Source organism: Saccostrea cucullata, unplaced genomic scaffold (assembly GCF_032062105.1).
Source record: "Saccostrea cucullata isolate Sc308-1 unplaced genomic scaffold, CSIRO_AGI_Scuc_v1 ctg75, whole genome shotgun sequence".
Classification (NCBI taxonomy): domain Eukaryota; kingdom Metazoa; phylum Mollusca; class Bivalvia; order Ostreida; family Ostreidae; genus Saccostrea; species Saccostrea cuccullata.
The window spans coordinates 527,277-554,862 of record NW_026940114.1 but is presented as its reverse complement, the minus strand read 5'-3'; the positions used below and the strand labels follow the sequence as shown (position 1 = coordinate 554,862).

The window sequence follows — 27,586 nt, the reverse complement described above, 5'->3', positions numbered from 1 at the left end:
ATTACATTTTAATTTTTTGACTTCGGAGTTGGACTTGCATTTAAGAAACTTTAAATCTTGCCATAATTAAGCTGCCATATGAAGGCATTAGTGTTTCACACACATCTTTTTATGATAGGTATACAAATGCTGTTCCTCAAAAATTTCTCAAAAGGTGATGACTGGTGTCCAGATAAGGCCATTCCAAGTTTTTTTCTATGTTTAACGTCCAGGTGCACCTTGGATTTTGACACCCCATATAAGAAAAAACACACAACATCAGGAGTCCTGAAATTGACTAATTTTTTTTTAATTTTGTCAATTTCTCCAAATAATTCTGTACAGTAAGTTATATTGGGTGTGTTTTAAGATTTAATCCCTTGTTTTTGCTTAAGAATAGATATTTCTTCTAATTTATAAGCAGTTTAGTTAGATCAAATCATTTGAAGAGTGTCATTTTTATGACTTTTAAGCCTGTGTTTATGTTTTGGCTTGTGTGTTCTTTGCAAATAGGTAGGTAGGTTTTTGAAAGATGGGTGTATGCTAAACAGAGAAAAAAAATTGGAATGGCCTAAGGATTACTAGATCATGCAGGTTTATTGAAATCAAACCAAAGGCTTTCGTAGGAGTGATCAAATGTAACATTAATGACAGCACCATTCTTCAATGTATGATGAAGAGAATTATGAGTCTTTCATTAGGATTAGTTTATGCTATATTTTATTGAAACTGCCAAAATTGGAGGAAAATTTTTAATTATTAGACAAATGGACACCTTATAAGCAGGCCTATAGGAAGCAATTTCAGTTGCAGGGGGTTAGGGTGGTTTACAACCAGACATTTTCAGATGGGGACACTATTAACTACCAAACTTCCTTGACAAGCATAAAAAGGTCATCAAACTTTTTATTGAGGGGGCACTAGCATTTAGTAGGTATGTTTTCTATAGTATTCATTATATTGGTAAAATTTGGGGGGGGGGGGGGGGGTCCACTATCTACTGTAAGAATTGAATTGAGATAGCTAAAGCATAGTCTTAAGGCATTTTATTAACATATACAGTATATATTCAATATTAGACTTTTGAATGTTAAACATGAACATACACACAAAATACATCCCTATTATTATAGTGTTTATACCCTTTCAGAATGATTTACAGCTGTTTAAATAAGTGCAATATACAATGTACATATATTTCAAAATTTACAATCATACAAACTTCATGTAATCACATTTTCATACAGATTCATAATAAATGAGTAGTGGACTTCATCAGAAAATAACTACTTCTGTGGCTCCTGGTCCTCTGTTTGTCGTGTCATCTAAAAAGTAAAACAAAAAAACATTAGCGAGAAGAAAATCAATAATGAATGGTTCTGAAAATGAAGTCAGAATCATTCATTCTATTAATTATCAGTGTTTTGTAAAATTAAGTACTGAGTTTATCAACTTGTTGCTGTGGGGTCCATAACAAATTTCATTCTTTTTTTCTATGATTGAGAAGCACCAATCAACTGAAGCTTCCATAAGAAGACATATAATGTAAACAGAAAGGAATCAATTGACACCTAATTGCATGTTACAAGTTTACTGAAGTCATTTGTAAATAAAGGGTTTAGTGTGACTGGTTGAGAGATAAGAAAAACAAGATTTGTAATTTTTCCACCAGGCTTATTTGGAGTTAGCCCATGACTTTTTTTAAAGTTTGTTAGGGGTCCCATGGGTTAATTAACTCATAAGTGCTGACACTGTGAGAAAGCCATCAAAATAAAAAGATGTCAAGAGTGTTTTATATCAGTTAAATTACCTTAGACCAGATCTGCTGGCCCAGAAACCCAGTGGCGACTGAGGACAGTTTTGTCTTAGATCCATATTTACACCTGATATAGCCATACAGATTAGCTCCATTCATAATAACACCAACCAATGCCACCATCTGTCAAGAAAACAAATGAAGAAGTCTTAAATTTTTCTCCTTAAATTTGTCCATACATGTAAATACTAATTTCTATTTAGTAAAATTATTAATAAAGGTTGTTTGCTGCAAAGGGGGTTTTTGGAAATATAAAATAGATTTTACATTTATGATTCTGTCATTTTAATGTTTATGTAGAATGGAGTCTTGATCCATTCATATTCAAAAATGGTGTTAAAATGTTCAAAGTTTGATCAACCCTTTTTCCATTTTACATGTGCTTGAACAGGCATACTTTATTGTGGCATGCCATATAGTGGGATTTATTTTTGTATGAATCTGATGTAAACTTCTTATTTGTCCGTGCATCTTCCTGTAATTGAATTTTGTCTCACTAATAAAGAGTCAGTGACTATCTCGTGAAAATTAAGTGATCTGCAGTAATGAAATCATTCAAATTAAAATCAACCTACATCTTTTCGACATGATATTGTCGTTCTTTTATTTTTTCCTTTTTAGAACCATTTCCAGCTTTATGAGTTTGGACTTTCAGTAAGGCGTGGCATTCTCGGCACTACATGTTTACCGCCTGTCAAACGGCGAATATATTCTCATTGGTTAAGAAATTAATAACATCAGAAAATTTAAATTGTTGTTGACAACTATGAGACAACTTAAGCTCCACCTCTTTGCAGGATGAAACAATGTAATTGGTTATTCGATACACTAATTGGCATTTGCCCGAACTTCCATCCCATGTATAAGGAAAGCTGTATAAATTGTAGAAGCTAATTATGTTGCGTCGAGAATGCCACCCCTTACTGAAAGTCCAAACTAAGCTGGAAATGGTCTTATTTGTGTGTTTTTTTGATTGGCGGAAACAATCAGGTTGCTTTTTTAGGAATTTGAATTGAAATCGAACAAGAAATAAGCTTTATTCTAAGAACAAAACCTCTTTTCTCTTCAGTTGTGTGAGTATTACTTATCTGTTCCTTCTGTCAATTTATCGGACATTCACAAAGAAATAATTCATTTGTCGAATTTGATAAAATTTGAATTAATGGTCCCATCTCACACAATACTTTCACATCACTAAACCAGTGGTTTACATGGTGAGCTTATTTAGTGTCAAAAGAAAGACCTTAATCCTAAGTTTCGCCTAATAAATTAAATGACTCAGACATACTAAAATCAGAAAAAATATTCTTATTTGTGAAATATTTTAGAAATAGAACTACAAAACTCATTCCTGATTGTGGGGTAAAATTATGCATAAAATGCGTGATTGTGGGGGAACGGTATATGCGTTAAAATGCATGACTGCAGGGAAGGGGGTTAAGGTCAAGATCTAATAAATGACTTTAGACCACTTTTCTGATGCTACTAGATTCATTATGACGTCATAAACAATTTCAACTTTCTTTTTCCCGTACTTTATGGCTTTAGCAGAATAATGTAGAAAATATGGTAATTTCATGGCATTCAATTTTAAATCATATATGAAAAGTAATCCAGATACCTATATTAAATTTGATGCCCTGAACATACAAATTACCATTTTATTTCTCAAATTTGATAAATCTGTAGACATCTTTTATTTACTAGATCTTGACTTTAAATATCAATGTTATAATGTAAAATAAATGAATCAAATGTCTTATAGATGACATATAACTCATAAATGACAACATAATTTTCGAAGAAAAAAAATTCCCATGAACTTTGAAATTTGAGAAATTATATGCTTTCAGGGTAAGGGTTTAATTGTCCTCACCTTGTATGCCCCCATTCTTTACATTAATTCAAATTAATAGAGCAGCATCTTGTTCAAACTTAATCAGACTAATTATTTTACTGTAAAATATATCGATCTTTCCTGCCTAAGATATACTTACAAACCACTTTAAATCAAGTCCAATTATGGTTCCAAATACAAAAACTATCCAGATGATCTGACAGATTATAAGAGACAACCAGAAGATCCTTGCCTCTGTTGCAGACACTTTGACCTTATTTTGACTCTGAAAAACAAACAGAAGGATTTTGTGGAACTGTAGCTCTACAAAATTACACTTGACATAATTTAACAATATAAGGGGAAGTACACTTACAGGTAGATTGAAATATCTTTTTCAAAATTTTAAAAGAAGACTTCAGTCTTTATTTTTTAAAATGACATAGCAATTTCACATATGTACTATTTGTGTGTTTGTTTTTGCTGGCCCGTTTCAGTATACATTAGATGTTGTCGACGTGGTAGATAATATAAGAATTCACAAATGGATGATAAGAATTATGGATTACATAATGTAGCCCAGTGTGTCAAGTGATAATTGCTAATACACTGTAGTTTGCAAGTTGTAGTCAACACTATGGGTGAATTATATAGTTGCATCTAAACTGGTTCAGGTTTTGGTTTAAGGTTTAAGGTTATCCGATCCTCAGGTTCTGAAAATCAGGCATTGAGTAAATGAAAATGCTCACAAAGACGTCTCTAAATTCTCAAATTAAAATGTATTTACCCACGGTGTTTCTTTAAACTTCATCTTTAAATTTAGTCATATTATATAGGGAAAATTAGTAAATCTGAAATAATTTATCAGGAAATGCGATTTGAACTACCTACTGCATTTTTTTAAATTGATAATTGATCAAGAAATACATTTTAGGAATAAAAATCATAGGTATCCATTCTTTTAAAGAAAACTGCATGAATTTTACACTTATTTAGTACTTTTCTTTCTCATACTTACTTCCATCATTTCATAATGCATAGTGTATGAAGTGTTTCCTTTAAAAGAAAACACCGTAAATCACTTCTAATTTCAAATCCTGCTTATAAACATTAGTAACTAAGACTAAATTAAAAGAAATTTGATTTTTTTTTAATATGCAAGGTTGAATTAATTTTACTAGGTACAAATGTCAATTTTTTTTAATACTGTTTGTTAAAACTTCAAAGAACATTGAATCATACGTAGAGGCATAAAATGAAAATTGTTGCATGAAAAAATTTCAATTTCACGCTTTATTTAAGACTTTTTGAATTAAATTATAAATTAAAGAGTTATCCCTCCTGGCTGAGGATCGTATATCCTTAAAACTAGTTTTCAAACTGGTTATAAGTTTCAATCAGTTTACCTTCAAGTTGGTAAAACAAATGACCAGTTTATATACAAGATGGCATCAAAAAGATGCAGAAAAACATATTACCCAAATTACACATGAAAATAAATTTGTTAAAATCTTTTTCTTAATAAAAGAATCCAAGAAATTCCAGCGTAATTATACTCCTTGATAATCTTACTTAATTAAAGTAAAGTATATATATTTTTAATACCTCAAAGATTCATCAAATGATCAATTTTCACATTTTTAACACATAAAAAGATAAACACACGGGTATTTATAATTACTCATTACGGTACTAATTACTCGTTAGATTTCCAATAATATAACTGCCTTTACAGTATGTTCTACAATTTACCATGCATGTTAAATTTGTCCAAATGATTCAAAACTTATTTTTGTAACATTTTCAGTTCAATATCATTGAACAAACACCATTATTTACAATATGCAGCATTAATCTATTCTCTGAAGCCTTGTATAATAAACATCAGAAATCAGAATGTGGCATTTAAGTCAAAAGAGTTGTTTGTCCTTGAAAAAACAATTATTTATAACTTTTTTCTTTATTAAAATAATCATCATTTTTTCATCACCACCATATTGGAATACTTCCCGCTCTTTCATAAACAAAATAAACCACCATCGGAGGTGGTTTGGTTGGTTTAACAAACAGGTTTCAGTTACAGCAAAAACAAATGAAAAACCGGTTCTGGGTTTAAACTAGTTTAAAACCAGTTTGTGGAACAAACGCACAGTTTACAAAACTGGTTCAAAACTAAAACCAGTTTTTGAGAAACAAATTTGCCTTAAGTATTAAGAGTGTTACTAGGATATATGACAAACTTTTTATTAATCGTGAGAGAAATGCTCTTTTATTCTCTAACTAGTAACTTCATGATAGTGCACGTGATGTCTGAATATTCAAAGATCTTTTATATTTAGATGATTTTTTTCTCTAATGACTATGAAACCATAAAATAATTTTGCTAATGGTTTCCATTACTAATCTGACCTTTGACCTGGACTCGTACACCCAGTGACTAACTCCATCATCATCTACGTAGTTCCACCAGCGTAATCCAACCAATAATCTACCTACAATTACATTTCACAATAAAAATCTAATTAAAGAAAATGGAAATAAAATATATGCGCATTAAAATTATATGTGATTGTCATAATTTGAAGTTAATACATTGCAAATAATAAGTTATAACAAGAGGCCCATGGGCCACATTGCTCACCTGAGCACTGTGGCTAGGAAAAAGTAGAAATTGGTTTATTATTGAAAAGTTTTAATCCAAAAGAAGTTCCATGACCAATCATGGATTTGTCATTCTTGAGAAGATGATTTCTAAAGAATTTTCCTATATATTTCTTTGTAAAACTTTGGTTGTCCATTGTGGCCCCGCCCTACCCCCAGGGGTCATGATTTGAACAAACATGAATCTACACTACCTGACGATGCTTCCATATAAATATGATGAATTATGGCTTTGTCATTCTTGAGAAGAAGATTTTTAAAGAATTTTCCTATATATTTTGATGTTAAACTTTGATCGGCCACTGTGGCCCTGCCCAACCCCCGGGGGTCATGATTTGAACAAACTTGAATCTACACTACCTGAGGATGATTCCACATGAGTTTAATCTTTCCTGGCACAGTGATTCTTGAGAAGATTTTTTAACAAGAGGCCCATGGGCCACATCGCTCACCTGAGTAACTTTGACCATGCTGTTCTTTACCAGATTTCCCCCTTGTTATAACCTATTAATTGTGATTCCAAATTATGGCCCTACCCCCGGGCGTCAAAAATTGAACAATTTAGAATTTAAACTACCCCCATCTTCGCTAGCCAAGGGTTTCTGATACGCTCCTCTCATCTTCGCTAGCCAAGGGTTTCTGATACGCTACTCTCCTCATAAACCCTTGGCATACGGTGAAGTCAAAAGACGGGATTGTTTTCCGTCACGTGATCTTGAATCTATCAGGTACGCACAGATTGCGTCATCGCCAGAAATAAAGGTACGTGTTAAAAAAAAATTAAATCAAAGTTTTTTCAAGAATAATTAAGAAGCAATAATTGAGTTATGTTTATTCATTATTTATAGAACAAATCTGAAGCTTCAATATAGATTCTTAATCACATATTTAGAAGATATTGGATGACACCATGGCTATTCATAGAATTGAATGTTATCTTACGGATCGTTGTTTACTTGCGTTTTTCATTTCCAAGATTAAAGAGAGAAGATGTATCCCGAACGCATATATCGTCATTTACAAAAAACAATTGCTGATTGGTCGACCTGGGTATACTGAAATCCAATCAGAACTCTGGAAAAAAATCCCAATTTCTATGAACACCGTAGGCCAAGGGTTTATGAGGAGAGGAGCGTATCAGAAACCCTTGGCTAGCGAAGATGCACTACCCCAGGATGCTTTCACATAAGTTTCAGCTTTTTTGGCCCACTGGTTCTTGAGAAGAAGATTTTTATAGAATTTTCCTATATATTTCTATGTAAAACTTTGATTCCTTATTGTGCCCCCCCCCAAAAAAAAAAAAATAAGTACAAGTGGCAGGCTATCTATAGCCCCACCCAACCCCCGGGGGTCACGAGTTAAACAATTTAGAATCTACTCTACCCCAGGATGCTTCCACACAAGTTTCAGCTTTTCTGGCCCACTGGTTCTTGAGAAGAAGATTTTTAAAGAATTTTCCTATATATTTCTATGTAAAACTTTGATTCCTTATTGTGGCCCCACCCAACCCCTGGGGGTCACAATTTGTATAATTTATATATGACCCAGGATGCTTCCACATAAGTTTCAGCTTTTCTGAAATGGTATTTTTAAAATTTTTCCTATATATTTCTTTGTAAAACTTTGATTCCCTATTGTTGCCCCGCCCAGCCCCCCGGGGTCATGATTTGAACAATTTAGAATCTACACTGTCCCAGGATGCTTGCACATAAGTTTCAGCTTTTTCTGGCCCACTGGTTCTTGAGAAGAAGATTTTTAAAGTTTTTTCCTATATATTTCAATGTAAAACTTTGATTCCCTATTGTGGCCCCGCCCAACCCCCGGGGGCCATGATTTGAACAATTTAGAATCTACACTACCCCAGGATGCTTCCATATAAGTTTCAGCTTTTCTGGCCCAGTGGTTCTTGAGAAGAAGATTTTTAAAGTTTTTTCCTATATATTTCAATGTAAAACTTTGATTCCCTATTGTGGCCCCGCCCAACCCCCGGGGGCCATGATTTGAAAAATTTAGAATCTACACTACCCCAGGATGCTTCCATATAAGTTTCAGCTTTTCTGGCCCAGTGGTTCTTGAGAAGAAGATTTTTTCAAGACCCCACCCAATTTTTGTCTTTTCTTGATTATCTCCCCTTTGGAGGGGACTTGGCCCTTCATTTTAACAATTTATATACCCCTTTACCCAAGGATGCTTTGTACCAAGTTTGTTAAAAATTGGCTCGATCAGTGGTTCTTGAGAAGAAGTCGAAAATGTGAAAAGTTTACGGACGGACAGACGGACGGACAGACGGACAGACGGACGACGGACACCGGGTGATCAGAAAAGCTCACTTGAGCTTTCAGCTCAGGTGAGCTAAAAATGCCATTAATTTTTCACTTATTCATAATTATCTCCCCTTAGAAAAGGGTGTGGCCCTTCATTTGAAAAAAATTGAATCCCCTTTACCTAAGGATACTTTATGGCAAGTTTGGTTGAAATTGGCCCAGTAGTTCTTGAGAAGAAGATGAAAATGTGAAAAGTTTACAGACAGACAGATGGAGGCCTGACAAAATGTGATCAGAAAAGCTCACTTGAGCTTTCAGCTCAGGTGAGCTAATTATTCAAAAACAAGAGGCCCAGGGGCCACAGCGCTCACCTGAGCACATCGGGCTTGAACATTCATCATTTGAACAAACTAGAATCTACACTACCTGAGGATGATTCCATATAAATATCACTAATCATAGCTTTGAAGTACTTGAAAAGAAGATTTTAAAAGATTTCCCTATATATCCCTATGTAAAACTTGGGTCGGCCATTTTGGCCCCACCCTGGGTCATGATTGGAACAAACTTGAATCTACACTACCTTCATCTTTCCTGGTCTAGTGGTTCTTGAGAAGGATATTTAAAGATATTTCCTATATATTCCTATGTAAAACTTGGGTCTGCCATTTTTGGCCCCACCCTGGCCCGGGGGGTCATGATTTGAACAAACTTGAATCTACACTACCTGAGGATGATTCCACATGAGTTTTATCTTTCCTGGCCCAGTGGTTCTGCAGAAGAAGATTTTTAAAGATTTTTCCTATATATTCCTATGTAAAACTTGGGTCATTTTGGCCCCACCCTTGCCCCGGGGGTCATGATTTGAATAAACGTGAATCTACACTACCTGAGGATGATTCCACATGAGTTTCATCTTTCCTGGCCCAGTGGTTCTGGAGAAGAAGATTTTTAAAGATTTTTCCTATATATTCCTATGCAAAACTTGGGTTGGTCATTTTGGCCCCACCCTTGCCCCGGGGGTCATTTTTTGAATCTTCACTACCTGAGGATGATTCCACATGAGTTTCATCTTTCTTGGCCCAGTGGTTCTTGAGAAGAAGATTTTTAAAGATTTTTCCTATATATTCCTATGTAAAAATTTGGTCGGCCATTTTGGCCCCACCTTTGCCCCGGGGGTCATGATTTGAACAAACTTGAATCTACACTACCTGAGGATGATTCCACATGAGTTTCATCTTTCCTGGCCCAGTGGTTCTGGAGAAGAAGATTTTTAAAGATTTTTCCTATATATTCCTAAAAACTAGGGTGGCCATTTTGGCCCCACCCTTGCCCCGGGGGTCATGATTTGAACAAACTTGAATCTATACTACCTGAGGATGATTCCACATGAGTTTCATCTTTCCTGGCCCAGCGGTTCTGGAGAAGAAGATTTTTAAAGATTTTTTTCTTATATATTCCTATGTAAAACTAGGGTCGGCCATTTTGGCCCCACCCTTGCCCCGGGGGTCATGATTTGAACAAATTTGAATCTACACTACCTGAGGATGATTCCACATGAATTTCATCTTTCCTGGCACAGTGGTTCTGGAGAAGAAGATTTTTAAAGATTTTTCCTATATATTCCTATGTAAAACTTGGGTCGGCCATTTTGGCCCCACCCTTGCCCCGGGGGTCATGATTTGAACAAACTTGAATCTACACTACCTAAGGATGCTTCCACATGAGTTTCACCTTTCCTGGCCCAGCGGTTCTGGAGAAGAAGATTTTTTAAAAATGCCATTAATTTTTAACAAATTCATGATTATCTCCCCTTGGAAAAGGGCGTGGCCCTTCATTTGAACAAACTTGAATCCCCTTCACCCAAGGATACTTTTTTGCCAAGTTTGGTTGAAATTGGCCCAGTGGTTCTTGAGAAGAAGATGAAAATGTGAAAAGTTTACGACAACAACGACAACGACAACAACGACGACAGACAACGGACAAATTTTGATCAGAAAAGCTCAGGTGAGCTAATAAGTTATGACATAGTTCATGTACGTTTTTAAATGTAGTACTGATATGATATATTACACTGCTACTCAATGTACAGATTGCATTAAAAATCGGTTTCAATTTTGTGAATTCTATAGAAAATCAGTATGTGCAGTATGTAATTAATGGACTACATGAATTAAAGGTCTCAGAGTAGACTGAATGTGTACTTGTATGGATGGTGACTAAAAAGTATATCACATTTATATAGCCTTATATTTACCGACAAGTTGATATCTATCATATGTAAAATTTTATGTTTACCACATGCGCAAGCAAGGTTTTAATTAAATCTAACTTTATATATATATCAGGGTTAGGAATACTCAAGGTTTTAAGAAATACATTTTTTATCCATATCAGATGTAGATGCAGAAAGAAAAATGAGTAGCATTTCCAAAACACAGACATGCAGGCATAAAAAGACTGAATTACTTCAGAATCAGTTATTTGACAAGTAAAATGTAAAGCAGTAGCTAGAATAAAAAAATATGAAATTATAATGTCAAGTATGTTAGGATATTTCACTTTGTTTAGGACTAATACCTGAAATATTTTTAACAGTCCAGAAGTCCATTGACAACAGAATGACCATCAGAATAAAGTTTGTGATGAAACTTTTACTAAACCATCCACATAAGATAAACATTAGGACTGCAATAACACGGAACACCACGTGGCAAAATACTGCAACAGGGTGTCTGAAAAAATTTGTACATGATGTAATCAATCAATTCTATAAAATTTCTCTCAATTTTTTTTTTTTTTAAGATTAATGATAGATATTATAGATGTATTATATATATTCAAGAATCTTAGGTATTTCATTAATCTAGCTATTTTAATGATAAGACTAAGTGATGAAAATTAAGCTAAAAAAAATTTACACTGTAATAAACAAAGTAATCATTCTGCTTTTGGAAAAAAGTTTCCAAACACAGCCCAAACTCTTAGTACACATAAATCTTCATGTACAGTGCATTTTTTTTTTAACATGGATTATTCATGACTCCATCCATTTTGTTTAGATTCAATCAACCCCCCCCCCCCCAAAAAAAAAGCGACAATAAGGAGTAATACAACTCGAAAAAGTTTAATGACTTTTACATATAAAAACTCAAATAGCAATGAGGAATAATACAACTTAATCTAACTTGAGTTTTTTCTGTCTGTCAATTTCATCTTCTTCTCCAAAATTAAGAGTTACATCTGACGTGTTCATTTTGTTTTTCAACTCCTCGATACTTTACCGTAAAGAATTAATAAATCATGTTCTTATAAATAATCTACATAATCAACATAACCAAGCTGTTTACAAGCTTCGTGGACGTGCAACTTTTACTTTCACTTTCAGTTTATAGTGGGGACTTTGGTAAAACTAGGGCGAATTTTACCTTGGCGCCAATTAACCAGCATCAATGCATTCACACAATGTGGCGAACTTTTGGAATATTCGCTGGCATTTGTGCAATATCCGAGATAGTTTACCAATTTTATACGTATCGTTTTATGAGAAGTATAAGAGAAGAGGGTAAAAGTACTGAGGTGCTGTTCTTTCCAGATAAAAAGGTTGCATGCATTAAACATTTCACCTCGGAATGTGAAAGTGAAAGTTGCTCTTACAGTCATGAAGAAAATTCACTCAGTAAGCTTTTCAAGTATCTACACGAAGCAGTGTATAGTTTGGATGTCTGTGTATTTGTTATAACATGCACTGACTTGGCCGATCTGTTGATCCAGGCAGCTGGGAGGGGAGTTTGTGTGAGGGTTATCACGGATTGCGAACAGGTAGACATCCCAGGCTCACAAATCTGGAAACTCCGCAGTCAAGGCATGTATTCCATTATAATAAGTTTGATAATATGGTGTCTCTAACCAGAGGCATATAAAATATTTTATAAAACATATATTATTTTATGCATACATGTATATCAATTTACAATAATTGTACTTAATTTTCACCATTTTTTTAGGCATAGCTGTCAGGACTGATGATTCTTCCTTTTTTATGCATCATAAGTTTGTGATCATAGACAACAAAAAACTTCTAAATGGTTCTTTTAATTGGACAAGACAAGCAATAACAGGTAACCAGGAAAATCTGTTAGTGACATCCGAACCTAAAGTGCTTCACCAATACAAGGAACGCTTCTCTTTTCTTTGGCGTCAGTACAACCCTAAAAAAGAAAAGTGACAGTGGAACATTAATGCATAAAAAGGAATCATCAATAAATTGATTTAAGATTCTAAAATTTCTGTATCATGTATATAAACATTATTGATCTATGGAACGCCAAATTAACATATATTGAAATATTTGTATAAAATAATTGTACATCTTCAAATGAATTGTACCTCTTTACAATTATACCTATCTTCAAATGAATTAGAGATGAAAATGTCTTTAATTCATTTGAAGATGGTACAATTGATTTGAAGATTTTTGTTCAATGTTGAAGATAAATTTAGTCACAGAAGAGCTTAATTTCTTTTTAATGAAAAACAAAATCACAGCTATTTTGAAATAATATTAATATTGGTATTGAAAGTAACTTGCCTTTGAAAAAAAAGAGTTGTCCCAAATAATTGAAATACCAATTAAAGAATTTCTGTATATAAAAAAACTACGCCTCTGGGTATAATTGTTTAAAGATAGGTACAATTGAATTGAACCTATCTTTAATTTAAATAACAACTACTCCTTTTATCATACGTCATTTCTGATACGTCACAGCTGGCGCGAAAGTTTTTCGGAATCTTCATCTGGCTGCAATACAAGATATTCCAACATGATATACATGCGTATTTTTATAAGTATATGATGCTTTTTGCAGATTTTAAATTAATCTTTATTTCTCCTTTCATCCTTGTTGTCGTCGCTCTGTAGATTCTTTGCATTTCCCTCCATACTCAATATTGTCGCATGCAAAAATTTGTTGAACCTAGGTATAATTGAATTGTACCTCTTCAAATCCTTTGTGGATATGTCTTAATTGAACTTATCTTCAAATCAATTATACCTATCTTTACAATTATACCTATCTTCAAATGAATTAGAGATAGATGTTGTTATCTTTAATTGAATTGAAGATAGTGTAATTCAATAAAGATGTATAATTCATTTGTACCTAGGTATAATTATTTAGAGATAGGTATAATTATTTATACCTATCTTCAACATTGTACCTATCTTTATTTTAATTTTAATTCAATTGTACCTATCTTCAATTCATTTGAAGATAGGTACAATTATTTGAAGATAGGTGCAATTAATTGAAGATAGGTACAAATATTTGAATATATGTTAATTTGGCATTCCATATTGATCACAAGAGGAATTGGTGAAAATGTTAGGTGCGAGCAAGTTTTTGCTTCAATGTTGAAATAAATTTAGTGACTGAAGAGCTTAATTTCTTTTTTAAGATCACTGTCACATGATATCATCATGTAAGACAGAGTTGTCCCAAAGAATTGAAATACCAATTAAGGTATATAAAAAAAGTAGAACTGGGTTTGGGGTTCCTCAATTTAATTTAGAATTAGATCCGCTTGCATTATTACTTGCTACACTAACATCTAACAAACATCCCATAGAGGGTCATGTCAGAGGTCAAATTCTATCAACGAATCAAATCGCATGCAAAATTTGTTGAAGTGAATATGTCTAGAATTGTTCCCAATTTGACCTCTGACATGACCCTCTGTGGGATGTTGTTAGATGTTACATGTAGTGTGCTCGTTGTCAATTTTAATTAGGAAATGAACGGGAAAAATAAACAAGCATTTTGAGAGTTTTGTGTAAGCAATGCACCCTACCGGGATACCCTTGTCATTTTGGGATGTCATTTTATAAGATCCTGTATATGAAAAAGTGCCCCCAAAATGTGAACATTTCAGTAATTACTTGTTTAAGAATGAAATGTCTTGGAATCAAGTCATTCTGCCTTACAAAGAAAAAGGCATGTTTGAATGCCATAAGACATACATTCAATGGGTTGGTTTGAACATATTTTATTGTTAAGATGTTACAACAAAAGGATTGGACACAAGTACTTAATACTTGCAACGTCCTCTCCTATACTACATATACAATACTCCAAAGTATTGTTCAAAAATTAATTTACACTGGAACCAAATAAGATTATTTATATTTATAAGATTATTTAACATAGGTAATGCATGAACAGAATTTAAATTGATGTAATATGTACAAACGAATCAAAATACATTCAAAAACGACCAGATCTCGAGATAAACAATTGCACATTTAAAAATAAACTTTCATTTTCTGAAATACTGATCGAATTATCTCCCCATAACAACATGAGTGTCTCTAATACGTAAGTTAATCATTCTAGAAATAGCATTGAACAGGTCCTTTCTTGGGGCAGTAATGAAATGAAAAGAAATGATATGCGTCTTCTACTTTTCCACAAGTGCATAATGGACTGTCAATAATATTACACCTAAATAAGTCTTTATTTAGAACATAATTGTGTCTTAATCTTATGGTGTCCGGATAGGGCCATTTGCGTTAGCGCGACATCGCATTCAGATAAATGAGACATCGCGCTAACACACAACATGCCGATGCACTAACACACAACACGCCGTCGCGCCAACGCAATTTGCACAACACGCCGTCGCACTAACATAACTTTGCACAACACGCCGTCGTGCTAACACAACTTTGCATAACACTGCTGCCGCACTAACACAACTTTGCACAACGCGCCGTCCCGCTAACACACAACGCGCCGTTACGCTTACGCACAACGCGCCGTCGCGCTAACACAACTTTGCACAACACGTTGTGTGCGCTAACACAACTTTGCACAACACGTTGTGTGTTAGCGCGACGGCGTGTTGTGTGTTAGTGCGAAGGCGCGTTGTGTAAAGTTGCGTTAGCGCGACGGCGCGTTGTGCAAAGTTGCGTTAGCACGACGGCGTGTTGTGTGTTAGCGCGAAGGCGCGTTGTGCAAAGTTGCGTCAGCATGACGGCGTGTTGTGTGTTAGCACGACGGCGCGTTTATCTGAACGCGATGTCGCGTTAACGCAAATGGCCTTATCCGGACACCATATAATCTAGTATGAATTACACTCCAGTAACGATCACCAAAAGTAAAAAAGGACGGGGTAGGTGTTCTCTGAGAGTTTACACAATTTTTGAAGGAACCTATAGTAGTAGATTGTCTTGTTTCAAGAGACAAAGAGTTCCACTCCCTTATTGCCATTGGTGCAAATGATGATTTATATATATTTAATCTACACTAAGGGATGCAATGATTCTGTGACTGTCTTGTTACGTAGTTTTTTAAACTTATCCTTATCTGATTCTTTTTTTGTTTTGTGGGCTTTATCTCTTGCACAATTTCTCTGTCGAACCGTTTTTCGCAATGCGGAATCGAACCAGGGTTTATCTTAACTTTAGGCCTAATAGTTACTGTTTTTTCGGGAATGCAATTTTTAACATGGTTTGTGGCAACGCACTTTGAAAAAAATAGGCAATATGAAAATTTTTTTCAAAGTGCGTTATATTTGGAACAAAATCAACGCACTTTGAAAAATTTTTACAAAGTGCGTTAAATTTTGGACACACTCAACGCACTTTGAAAAAATTTTTCAATGTGCGTTAAGAGTGTCATAAACATTTTTTAACATGGGGACATTTAACGCACTTTGAAAAAAATATTTATAAATTTTAGTAATTGAGAGAATAAATTTGTAATATTTATATCTTTCGAAATCTTTAATTAGGAACAAGGAGAAGACAAGTAGAAGGTCTCTCGGCCCAACTCTTTTTTTCTTATACATTGTACATAGCCGTCGGTAGCAAATTGAAATTGGACCCCCCCCCCCCCCCCCAAGGTAAGCCACAATTTTGAATGCTCATATAAAGTTTCTCTTTGCAAAACATGTGTGTGCCTAAACCCCCTCCCGGTACCAATGCCTATGCTACACCCAAATACATGTATAAATATTAAATGTTTTCGCGTAACTGGTATGACGTTGAATACTTTCAGTAAATTTTAGTTTACATAAAAAGCATGCAAACTGGAAAAATATAAGTTCAGTAAAACATATTTTTTTCCAGTTTACATGCATTTCCATTCTTTGAAAATTCTTTTTCTCTTGAAAGAACAGTAAAACATTTAAGAGAGAAAGTATGGAAAAATCAAAATAGCTCACCATCACATTCTGAAATGACCTTTTCACCGAAAAGATTCAAATTATCATACCTAAGTTTTGCAAATATATTGACCATGCCATAAACATTTTTTCAAAGTGCGTTAATATGGCACACATTAACGCACTTTCAAAATAAATTTTATTTTTTCAAAGTGCGTTGATTTGGTCCCAAATTTAACGCACTTTGAAAAAAATTTTCAAAGTGCGTAATTTTTCAAAGTGCGTTGTAACAATGGTTTAAAAAACTTGAGAAATTACTCTCCGCCTGGTCTATATCTATGGCGTCATTAATACGTGTATTCCAATCTGTATTGCATATAAGTGTGTTTAGTGTTTCAAAATCTGCATTTTTGTATAGCCATATTTTCCTTTCATATGATTTTACGTGATTTAAGATATATGTATGTGCCTTTGTGATCGCTGAGAGATTGTTCTCACTGTTGGTAAAGTGCAAATCGAGAAAATCTTGGTTTCGGACACCAGCTACTATTGGTACCTGTGAATTATCTAGTTTAATACATATTTTTTGATAAAATACAATAAAAAATCACTTTCTAGAAAGCAAATTAATAAAATAATTAAGCGATTGGATTGCTTTTATACCCGAAAAGTGCTCAATATCGAAATATTACTTGTAAATGACTGTTTGCATCGTGTTTTTCACGTACTCGCATTCGAAAAGTACATAAAGTACTACAGGACTAATTGGACAGTTAATTTGATAAATTTAACTTTAATCCAACGTTTTTCTATGCCATAGACACAAACAATGTGATTTAGATGAATTATTTTCATGGGATTTGCCAATAACAAGCAAATTCATTTTATAGGTGCTACAATTGGTTTCTGTTAAATTTTGACACAGGCGACTTTTGATTTGTGTAAATGCGACAATTAGTTTACGTCTCTGAGACTGTTGGTTTATGTTACTTAACGTTAATAGTATGAAATTATTCAAATTTACATGAAAAGAATAATTGTTTTTTATAGTTTATAGTAATTTTTAAATATTGATTGAATCAATACATAGTGTTCCATCAATTCTTTTTACGGATATTGTGCTTTTGGTTCAATTATTCTGTTACTTTTAAATAGAGTGATATGGTGTGAATGAGCAAGACGATGACACCAAATAATCCAAAACTGCACCAGTTATACATATACGAATGTTGTGATCAAGCGATCAAACGAATGCATAATGGAAATATTTTCCTTGCAGTATATGTAAATTCAAAACACGATATATCTTTAGAAATGAGTTGCATATACATGTAGTCTAAACTTATCCAGTAACATCTCAGGTCCGTAGTATGCAAGTTGGGGTGTACTTTTTTCTGAAAATAGTCTTTTGCTTTTGATTTGATTCATGTTCATGGTTTTTTTATGCAGTCATGCTTCCCCCTCCCTTTTTTAGTAATCGTAAAGTAGCAGCGTTCCTGTAAATCGCTGGTCTGAAAAAAAAAAAAGAGATAGACGACCAAATTGCCACCCATACAAAAATCTGTTGAAAGAAAAATTATTGCGCACAAAAGCTGTGCTTGGTGCTAAATTAATTCCTCCAGATTCTTATCTCAACTACACATAAGCTTAAAAACATAATCCTAAGACCTCTAGCAACAACTCTTATAGTTGACTTTTTCACGAATCGCGTTGCAAATCGCTTTGAATGATTTTTCTGTTGTCATCTTAAAAATGGAAGTAAAAATGCAAAATTCGATGGTCTCAATTTCATGTCAAGGAGGGCTATTTACAATAGTTGTCAAAATAGTAAGTGGATATTGTAAAGGAATTTACTTGTATTTGGGACGTCCAATTAGAAATAGTTCGAGAATATGATAGTTTGAAGCCGAGAAACAGTGCATTTTTTATGCACAAAAAACATACACTTTTATTCCAGTTGGTGGCACTGCAGCTCACCCGTCTGTCAATATTTTTTTTTTCAGAGAGCTATGTACAGTTCTACAGCTAACCGTAAGGTTGAACTATGGCAAATCCAGCCGTTGGGGAAAATGGAATACCGGTATTTGAGGAAAGGTCTCCCACACACCAAGAAATAGACTGTTTTCCCTAGCTCCAGAACTGTATGTAGCTTTATGGTTTTATTGGTCTTGATAGTCAAGGATTAAAACATAAAAGCATACTGCAGTTCTGGAGATTTGTTCTTCCGTATGGTGGTATATTTCTGCCCCTTACATGCAAGATAAATTATGTTAACATGCAACATAATTATGTAGACATGCAAAATATTTATGTCAACATGCAAGTAATTATGTTGACATGCAAGTTACCAATCTTATAAGAAAATATAAATTAAATATGGGAAAATTACTTACTAGCGCCTGTATCTGACATTGTGGATGCAAGATGCAACATAATTATGTAGACATGCAACTTATTTATGTCAACATGCAACTTATTTATGTGAACATGCAAGATAATTAAGTCAACATGCGACTTATTTATGTCAACATGCAAGATAATTATTTCAACATGCGACTTATTTATGTTTACATGCAAGATAATTATGTCAACATGCGACTTATTTATGTCAACATGCAAGATAATTATTTCAACATGCGACTTATTTATGTCAACATTCAAGATAATTATGTCAACATGCAAGACATGAAAGTTGATATGCAATTTATTATCTTGCATGTTGACATAAGTATCTTGTATGTAAAAATATAACTCGCATGTTGGCATAACTAAGTCGCATGTTGACATATTAACTAAGTAGCATGTCAACATAATTATCTTGCATGTGAACATAAATATCTTGCATGTCTACATAATTATCTCACATGTTAACATATATATCTTGCCTGTTAACATAATTTACTTGCAAGTTGACATAATTATTTTGCATGCTGACATAAATTAGTTGCATGTTGACATAATTATCTTGCATGTTGACATAAATAATTCGCATGTCTACATAATTATGTAGCATCTTGCATCTCATCTTCGCTAGCCAAGGGTTTCCCTTGGCTAGCGAAGATGCTTGCATCTAAAATGTCAGATACAGGCGTTAGTAAGTAAATTTGCCCATATTTAATTCATATTTTCTTATAAGATTGGTAACTTGCATGTAAACATAATTAGCTTGCAAGTTGACATAATTATCTTGCATGTTAACATATTTTTTTTGCATGTTAACATAATTTATCTTGCATATAGGGGGCAGAAATATGCCACCATACTTCCGAGACTGGGCTGTTTATTTTTGTTGGCTTGTCAATCACCTGCAACTCTCATTCTTCTTCCATATATACATTTTAAAAAAGTCACGGGTCTGCTTGTTTAATAAATAGATAGGTCTATTCATGTCACTCAAATATGAGAATATTTTGTTGAAATATTAAAATATTCCATACAAGTTAAATATCGGGTATACTTAATGTCTGTCCATGCCATATTTCCAAGTCAAAGGTTAAAAAATTATTCAGGGGGTGAATAAAAAAGGGGGGGACAAGGTCTTTTTTTTCGTTTCTTCTACATCGAAAGTTAGTAACCCTTAAAATCTAGGTAGTCAATTGAAGATTACTAACAAGATGAAAGTGGAATTATTAAAATTGAACTATGGGATATCTAAAGCTTTAATGAACATATTACATATTTTAGTGAAAAAGGTTATTTTTAAAGAATGATATCCAATATATACTAACCAGAGTGATTTCTGCATTTTTTATCCTTTAATTTTTATCATCGAACAATTAATGTTGGGGGGGGGGTTATATGCAATACACATTAAATATTTGATAGAAGCTTTATTTATGAAACAACTAGTCAAGGACTGGAGGTATATATTTTTGGGACGTATTCAAGGACGTTGCACTATCTAATGTGTCGAAAATAAAGTCTTTAGATGCTTTACTAGGAAAGCAATGATACAGCAGTAAAACGTCGCGACTTATAAAACCGAACAGAAGCCAAACGTAGCAATTACAGGTGCCGAAAGTCCAGCAACCATATTCGCGCTGTATATCAAAACTTTATATTGCATCAAAAGTTTTAATCCTGTGGAACATTAAAGGCATCGGAAATCATAAATGATTCATACAATATATATTCACATCACTTTTAACACACATAGCGCAGTGTATATCGTGTTTAACTTGTAAAAAAGAAAATATGAATAGATCAATTGAAATACATTGAACTTGTAATCTGAAGCAGTTACTGGATTGCTCCTTACATGTATTCAACTAACAAGCAATTCTACGGCATAAAATCATACTTTAATAATTACGTCTTAATTAAATATTCTATCATTTCTGATCGTTTAGTTGATATAAACTGCCTCATTGATGTAAACCAATAGTAGATGGTGTCAGAAACGGCATGTAAATTTTCGCTGACAACATCGTAAATTTTCGCTGACAAGGGTGTATGAGAGATTTCGTGTTTTTCGTGACTCTAGTTGCGTCGTATACTGTGTTTTGAAAGACGTATTTTAAAAGAATTTCATTGACTACATGTGTGATTTGAAGATTTAGAAAATTTACATTTAGGTCACCTATGACTAAAATTCTATCGGATATATCAATAGCTTTTTCAAGAGACCATTCGAATTTTTTCCAAAAAGAATTATCGGAGTTAGGAGGACGATACACACAACAGAGCAAGATATTGCAGGTAGGATCGCTAATTTCTACCCATACACATTCAAGGTTCACAGGTTCAAGATCAAGGCGTCTATTAGTGCGCAACGAGTCAGATGCATATATAATTACACCGCCCCCATGTGAGTTTCTATCTTTACGAAAAATTGAATTAAATCCGTCAATAGGAATGTCATCGTTTAGAATGTTAGCATCAAGATGGGTTTCTGTGAAACATAAAATATTGAAATCTGACACAATACTCAGAAACATATCAAACTTGTTTCTAATACTTCTTACATTTAAATGAAAAATGTCTAGTGTGGATTGTATACGTTGAGATGGCCCCGGATTTGTCTCTATGTCGCCTGACAACAATGTAAGGAAATACATAATTTGTAACACATAATTTAAAATAATATTTTCCTGTGCCCCTTTTGACAGTAAGCATTTGGTATTTTGCCAAATATAATTAAGGCACTCAATAAAAAAAAATAAACAAAATCATTAAATCGTAGTACATAGAATACATGTAGCAGTGATTTTGATGTACATCTACATTTACAATAGAAAAATCCGATTGCGGTTCGATATTGTTCTGTTGTATTAGCCATTATCAAGACATAGATAGACGTATTGAGCAATATTTGAACCAGCCACAAGGAGACATATAATAAGTAAACATGCAATTTTGTTTGTATGACCTTTGGTTAAAAATAAAAACGAAAAAAAAAAAAACATTGAAAAAAAGTTTAGGTAGAAAGAAATCAAAAATCAAAAAAGAACAGAACAATAATGAAGGAAACAAAATAAAAATTGTGAACAAAGCGTGAGGAAAATGGCACCTCTGTGTCACTAGGCAAAACATGGCGAATAGTAACAGAAGCGTTGTTGGAAAAACTAAAAAACAATAAAAGTAAATGTACTATGTCCAAGATTTTCCAAGTTACAGCAGTCATACTGTAATTGTAATGGGAGAGTTTAGAGGTAAACAAGAAATATCTTAAATAGTCCGTACTGATATGAATTAATAGTTATTAATTTGAAAAGACTAAATTTAAAGATTGCCTTAAACACTTTAGATTTCAAGTTTGTTGATGAATTGAAAAGACACCATTGAATAGTTTATGGATACTGGACTTACATGTCCTCAGAAATCACATCTTCTGGTGGATATCTTTGTGCCATGGTCTGTGGTGGGGCAAGTTCATACAAATCTCTGATAGACTGGATCATGTATACTGAAAGGAAAAAGAAACGCATAAGAACATAATATGGGAAAAAAATTTGACTATGTGGCCGAAAAATATGAAAATTGGTCAAATGTGTAAGTTGGTTACTTTGCACTAAAATCGCTAGTCAAAACTACTCAACCATGAAATGTATGGCGTCACGTAGGGGAAATGATAAAAAGTCAAAAAGACGTGCATGTTGATGATGATAATTTTGTGATAAAATTTTGTAGAGCCAAACGATGCATTAGAGTTATAGAAAATCGTTTTTGCATATTTGCAGGTAGTATAAATTTCTTGCAATCGTGGTATGGCTGACAGAAGCTACTGTGGGTTTAGTAATTGAAGTCAATATTGCATAAGTGAATAAAAAGGCAAAAACATATACTTAATGCCATGTAAAGCGATTCCGTGGTCTAGTGGTATGTTTCTCGCTTCGCATGTGAGAGGTCCTGAGTTCAGGTCCCGGATGGACCACTTTTTTTTTAAGAAATACTTTTTTTAACTTAATGATAGGCCATATTTCAGACTATGTGGGCAAAAAATGTGTGGTTGAATTTCTTTCATATCATATATAAAGAGAGATTTTGTATCCTAGAACAAAATATCAAAGTTTCAGAAAAATTGAATTTGAGGAAAAATCTTGGCCTATTTATTTTGTCCTAGTCCTACTATGATTGGGAGTCTAGGCCATGCTTTTAATCTTGAAATATAATATAATTATGACTTGGTATTCTGCACTCAAAATAAGCATGCAAGCAATTATAGATTGATATACTAGTACCCTATATATTAAAGTATATTCATGAATATTTTACCGTCTACAATGTATGTTTATACCGGTATATTATTTTGAATAAACATAACTGTTACATATAAATGTAATTCATGACTGTTATTAAAATACCCACGCACAAGATTTCTGTTGAAATTTACAATATACATGTAAGAAAAAAATTGTGTACTCGCAGCGTTAGTTTATATTTCACGATTTTTAAAATGACCGCAGTAGTGTAATGAATGATGAATACGTAATTAAATCACGTGAGCATGATGTTTGAACATAATTCACAACTGAATTCACAAAGCAGTAACAGGTAACTGCGCAGCAGACTTTCAGATCAGTTCATTCATTTTTCAGTCGAAAGTGCATTACAGGAGCCCAGAGATGATCAAAAATTGAGGTAAATATTCTAAAGCTGTTGCAATAAAAAATGTTTAAGAATTTGTTTAATTTCTCTGAGGAAGGTTGTATATTTTGACATCCCCGCCATTTTCAAAGGGTATTTTCCCTGGTCAGTGGTCAAACGACACAACTTCCAGATCTCCTTAGACAGCTGTAGATAGTTTTACAAATGACACAAAATAGTCTGCAATTTTAGGGGAAATGTAGTTACAAGGGAATAAATAGGACAGGATATATTCGTCGCATTTAATCTTGCAAATATGCATTAAAATAAAAAAAGGCTTTCGGTTAAGAGGTTTTTCACATTTTCAAAATGCAATAGAATCCATAAAAATCAACCGAATACATGAAAAATTGAAACGCATTTATTTCTTTAAAAAAAATTATCTCAGACCCCCCCCCCCCCCCCCCTTCTAGTAACCTAGCAATGTCGCTTATATAACAAGACAGGTTTGAGACATAAATATTTTGTCCTGCCCAGAGGTAGAGCATATTCTAGATGAACTGCTAAAATCGTTTTATAATTGGGTGATTGATTAATACATAAATTTATTATTTGTTTCTTGCATGCATGTGTAATTTATTTGCATCGGGATCGAAATTGTGAGTTTTAAATTTTGACATGTGGCGCGAACAGCAAATTTGGCGTCGGTGGACGGTCAGGTGAGTTGGTTGGGGAAAACTGTAACAGTTAACATTATTTGAAATAACATTTGTGGGATTCAGCTGCACGTATTGATAAAACGTTGATAAAGTATTTTTAAGCTGCGGAAAGGGACAGCTTAAAACCTACAGGTGAATTAATCTATAAAACAAAAAAGTGAAATATCGTTTGAAAATGTATTGTGCTTTTAGACTCTGCATAAGTTTGGGACATCAGATCCTAAGTGGGGTTAACTTTGCCCTGAATCAACTGTGTATTGATAATGCAAATATTTTTACTGACAGGCATTTTTAGGGTGTCGAAGGGGCCTGTTTTTTTGCTCCATTTATAATGGTAAAAAGTATGTGTTTTCCCAATTTCACCAAAGAAAATTTCCAACAGACAATCAAAACAAACAAAATTTGGTGATAAAATATTTGGACTCTGTAATGTATAATCTAATTGATGTTCAAATAAATATATAAACGACGTGCTCCAAATACTGATTGAGTGAATGTTGAAGTATTGTATGTATAAACTGACAATGATAGTAATTGTTTATATTTGTATTCAGCATTAATCATACAAGACTTATGATATTATAATACGCAATCTCTCCTGCAATACAAGTGACTAGATCTACACACCACCATGCACAACAGACAACAACTTACACTTGTGCATCGCACACAGTGTCAAGTTAACACATACCTGCACACACTCATACCACACTAAACTCCCCTCCCTTTTGAAAAAGAGGGAGGTACTCCTGTACCTTAATACATCATATGCAAGTAAAGAAGTCAATGAGTACCTTGCAAATAAAAGATAAACTATTATTTATTTACATAAATAGAAAAATGACAAAATTATATTTTTTTTTGAAATTTCAACCAAATGTCACTTTTTTCTCAAATGGAATAGCCCAGCAAATTGATGTTTTGCCCCCTTTCTGGATTCTGCTGGAAATCAAGTGGTGAGGTTGTCGGCATGACATTTTACTTGCATAAATGAATAAAATGCATATTTTTTATGCCATCTCTGATTTGATGAATAAATTTATGCAAGTAAAATGTCATGCCGACAACCTCACCGCTTGATTTCCAGCAGAATCCGGAAAGGGGGCAAAACATCAATTGGCTGGGCTATTCCATTTGAAAAAAAATCAAGATGTAGTTATGCTATACCCTGACACCAGCCTCAGCATTTGTGCCATGGTAGAGTTTTAGGAGCAAGTCCATGTTCTAGTAAGTATAAGTCGTACCTGGACCAAAATTACATGGATGCTGCATTTAGGAATGGACACTACCAGACTTGCTTCAGATGCTGGATCTGACCCACATTTTCCAGATGAGTGACCAGGTTAAGGTTTTTGGAGCAGGTCCATTCCTAAGAAACTAAGTCCTACCCGATCCAAACAAGCATGGATGATGCATCTAGGAATGGACACTACCAGACTTGCTTCGGATGCTTGATCTGACCTACTTTTTCCAGATGAGTGATGAAATTATTCCCAACTCAGCTCTACCCTGACCAAACTTGCATGGATAATGCATCTAAAGATGGACATTTGAAACTTGCTTCGGATGCTGGATCTGACCTGCATTCTTCAAACGAGTGACCAGGTTCAAGTATTTGGAAAATGTCAATCCTCAATGAACTTTAAAACCTATTTAAACAGAATTTGCTTGAATATTGTTGTCAGGATAAATACTAACTGTTAGAGTTGGGTATTGCGAGTGAAAACCATATTGCGATATATTGCAATATTTTACTTTGAATATTGCAATATATTGTAGATTTAAATTATCATAAATAAATTCGAGCAGAATGTTTGAAATGCTGCCAAATTCAACGAACATTTATTTGAATTTATCTTTAAGTTTTAAAGGGAGAGGAGGGATAATATATTAATTGCACACATAATTATAACAATTTACTTTTAATCATATACCAGGTAAAATAATAACAAAATGAACCCCCACGGAGAATTTTCAAATTAAAAAAAAAGTTTATACAGAATATATAAACTTTTGTCTTTTTATTATTATTTTTTTTTTTGGGGGGGGGGGGGTGATGAAGTAGCATGAAATGCTATTCAAGATTTAAACAATACATACTATATGGGGAAAAAATTATTGTATTTACAGAATAAAATTAAAGCCAGAAAGAAATTTTGACCTATTTTTCGAGCGTTTTGGTGTTTTAGTCTAACCCGACCTAATTTCACATGTGACAAACGATCAGGAAATGGCCTGTATCTAGTGATTTAATAAATATGCTCCTGGTATAGCATGAAGGTGTTTAAAATGGCCTGAAAGTTATAAAAAAATATTTAGAGCAACACTTCTTCAAGTTAAAACACGGATGACCATTTACTTGTAATATGAACATGTATATTGAACTTGACATTTCATCGCGATGTCAATCATGTAGATTCGATGCGAGATTTTGAGAACCACAATACACTTGGTATACACCCTGTAGAAATGTTTAACATATTATCTTTCTTATTAATTTTATTTTAAAGTCTTATAATTAATTATAAATCATATTTAAAGTAAGCTATTTAAAATTGCAACAGTAAATTAAACGCTCTCTCTCTTTTCTCTCTATCTTTCTCTTGAACTCTTTCTATCTCTTTCTCTGAAAGCTGACGAAGTATTGTTTTACAAGATTTAAAAAGCCTGAGGCATTACGGGTATTATTTCAGCAGTTTCTACAATAAAGGAGATTTTGTATATTTTTATATATATCGTGAAATACCGGTATCTGATTTTCATATCGCGATATATTATCGTGGTGGAGAATACCGCAATATACCGATATACCGGTAATATTGCACACCCCTACTAACTGTTAAGGAAATATGATGTGAGATTTGCATTACTTAAACTGATAATATTCGTCGAGGTGAGCTTCATAATCTTTGATTATCTATGCTTTTAAATGAAGTTTCATACTTCATGTGAAATGAGAGTGTCTCCCCTATGATGTGTCTGTTTTCTCTTTATCAGAGCAGAAGAAATTTGAGGCTGACCAGGATCCTGAAGTGAGGAGCAGTCCCTTTCCCATTTAACAGCATTCATGAGCAGAAAATGGGGTAAGATTCATACTTGACCTCTTTGTACCTTTTCCCAG

General features: G+C 33.6%; 2 protein-coding genes and 1 long non-coding RNA gene across 3 annotated transcripts in view; 1 reads left to right on the top strand and 2 right to left on the bottom strand.

Annotated features, from left to right (window-relative positions):
• LOC134254833 (uncharacterized) overlaps positions 1–27,586 on the bottom strand; it is a 255,399-nt gene that overhangs the window by 158,171 nt on the left and 69,642 nt on the right. The gene's annotated exons all lie outside the window — the stretch shown is intronic.
• LOC134254822 (Golgi apparatus membrane protein TVP23 homolog A-like) lies at positions 1,011–11,927 on the bottom strand. Its single transcript, XM_062737353.1, has 6 exons — positions 11,746–11,927; positions 11,138–11,292; positions 6,042–6,124; positions 3,793–3,918; positions 1,790–1,918; positions 1,011–1,304 (listed from the first exon to the last, which is right to left on the bottom strand). Exons 1-6 carry the CDS (start codon positions 11,811–11,813, stop codon positions 1,266–1,268), a joined length of 600 nt encoding a protein of 199 aa, XP_062593337.1. The 5' UTR covers positions 11,814–11,927; the 3' UTR covers positions 1,011–1,265.
• On the top strand, positions 11,981–12,881 carry LOC134254821 (uncharacterized). The gene is made up of 2 exons (XM_062737352.1): positions 11,981–12,422; positions 12,565–12,881. Exons 1-2 carry the CDS (start codon positions 12,023–12,025, stop codon positions 12,783–12,785), a joined length of 621 nt encoding a protein of 206 aa, XP_062593336.1. The 5' UTR covers positions 11,981–12,022; the 3' UTR covers positions 12,786–12,881.